At 38.9% G+C, this 1,948-nt stretch overlaps 1 protein-coding gene across 2 annotated transcripts in view; it reads left to right on the forward strand.

The window, feature by feature from the left end:
* Positions 1-1,948, forward strand: part of LOC100181726 (vacuolar protein sorting-associated protein 53 homolog) — a 4,727-nt gene that overhangs the window by 737 nt on the left and 2,042 nt on the right. The window contains exons 1-2 of one of the 2 annotated variants that reach the window (XM_002125923.5): positions 255-329; positions 969-1,948. The exon at positions 969-1,948 is cut by the window's right edge and continues 2,042 nt beyond it. In XM_002125923.5, coding sequence (XP_002125959.1) covers positions 1,037-1,948 — 912 coding nt within the window. In that variant the 5' untranslated portion in view covers positions 255-329; positions 969-1,036. Of the gene's footprint in view, positions 1-254; positions 330-968 lie in introns of those variants that run through there. The other variant, XM_009864153.3, reaches the window with a different exon arrangement.

Genomic DNA, 1,948 nt, shown 5'->3' on the forward strand with positions numbered 1-1,948 from the left:
GCTTATGCATTGAATGGACACAGTGAAAACCTTAGGTTATAACATAATATAACACTAATGTAATGAAATAATACTTGACTCAAGTCATCCTATAAGACTTGTTGAAGCCTTCCAATTTTTAACCTGGTGTGGAACCAACTTCATCTGAACTGAAGCATAGTTGGCTTTATAGAAGAGGCGTTTTATGGCGCCAATCACGTGGCAAATCTGACTAGTCGGCTTTAAGGATTGAATAGCAGGCTGTTTGTTCACCATTGTGACATAATTAGAAAAGTTCACATTGATTCGTGATCTTGGATGACCGTATAAACCAGTTACTTATACCTTTGGTAAGTTATACATATCTATAAAATTTCTTAGATACCTAAAATGTTTTATTCTGATTGATTATCCCGGAGTTTAATCAATTATGATTCGAATGGAAAGCGAGGTAAGAAACCATGTATTATCTTTGTTTCATCCCCGTACCCGCTTACGAGTTACCATTTCTGTAATTAAAAGTGGTGATTGTATTTTCTGTCTGTATGGTAATTAAGACAACCCATAAAAGTGACCACTGGGTTTGGGTAATTGCCATGACGCCTTCGGAATTGCCGGTAAGTGTCTTGCCCAACGTCGTCTTGCCCAATCCTAAAGACACATGCGCCCGCAATAACAGCAGTAGTGAGTTGAATGGGTCTTTAGAAAAAGGCGCGGCAAACACTGAGCCAAGGCGCCGATGTTTTTACCTGCAGTACCTATAAAATAACGATGTGTGATTTTGGATTGGCAAACATTTATGTCGTTTCTATGTTTAACTGGTGATTCCCCTAGTTAGACGAAATCTTAGAAACCAACGTAAATGTAAAATGATGCAGACCGTAAACAAGTAAAAAATAGAATCATTTCTAAGTTGCAGGCATATAAATTACATAATACATGCAAGTTCTTGCTATACATGTGTTTTTTATTTAATCTGTATTTTTCAGTGCGTTAACAATTGTGCCTAAAACTGAATGAAGTTTTAAGAACCTTCTTTCTTCTTATCCCTTGAACTATGAATGGTACTTTGGTTGAAGATAGTTTACCCGACGGGGAAGTTAAAGCTAATGCTTCCATGCAACTTACAGACGAAGTACAGAGCGTTTTAAACTCCGTTTTTCCAAGTACAAACCCGTTGGAGCAATCAGACTTCGACGTTGTTCGTTACATTAATGAACTCTTTCCAACTGAACAGTCTTTATCAAACATTGATGATGTGGTGAACCGAGTTGAAGCGAAAATTACTCAAGTGGATCATGATATAAAGACTGCTGTTCGAAGACAGACAACAGCGGGTATAGATGGGCAAGCTTCTCTGGAAGAAGCACAAACTGCTATTCATGAGTTGTTTGCGAAGATTAAAAACATAAAAGATCGTGCTGAACAGTCGGAACAGATGGTGAAAGAAATAACTAGGGACATCAAGCAACTTGATCTGGCAAAAAGGAATCTTACACAGGCCATAACAACTCATAATCATCTACATATGTTGATGAGTGGGGTGGAAACGCTTCAAAACTTGACAAGAAAACGTCAGTTTGCTGAAGCTGGGAGTCTTCTGCAAGGAGTCCTAAACGTGATGGAGCACTTTAGCAAATACAAAGCTATTCCTACTGTGCGTGATCTTGCTACCAGAGTTGATGATTTAAAAGCAGATATGACACGACTGGTTCTGGCTGAATTTGAATCTGCGTTTACAATATCTCAAGGTAAAGCTGGAATCAACCCTGTGGTTCTACGTGAGGCTTGCGATGTGGCCGACGTTTTAGATCCAGGCGTGAAGAGAGAACTTTTGGGTAAATTCATCAAGAACCAACTTACAGAGTACCAGGTGTTATTCGAAGCAACACAAGATGTAGCTTGGTTGGATAAAATTGATCGCCGATACGCTTGGGTTAAAAGGGTACTTATTGATTTTGAGGACAAG

This window comes from Ciona intestinalis, chromosome 1 (assembly GCF_000224145.3).
Source record: "Ciona intestinalis chromosome 1, KH, whole genome shotgun sequence".
Taxonomy (NCBI): domain Eukaryota; kingdom Metazoa; phylum Chordata; class Ascidiacea; order Phlebobranchia; family Cionidae; genus Ciona; species Ciona intestinalis.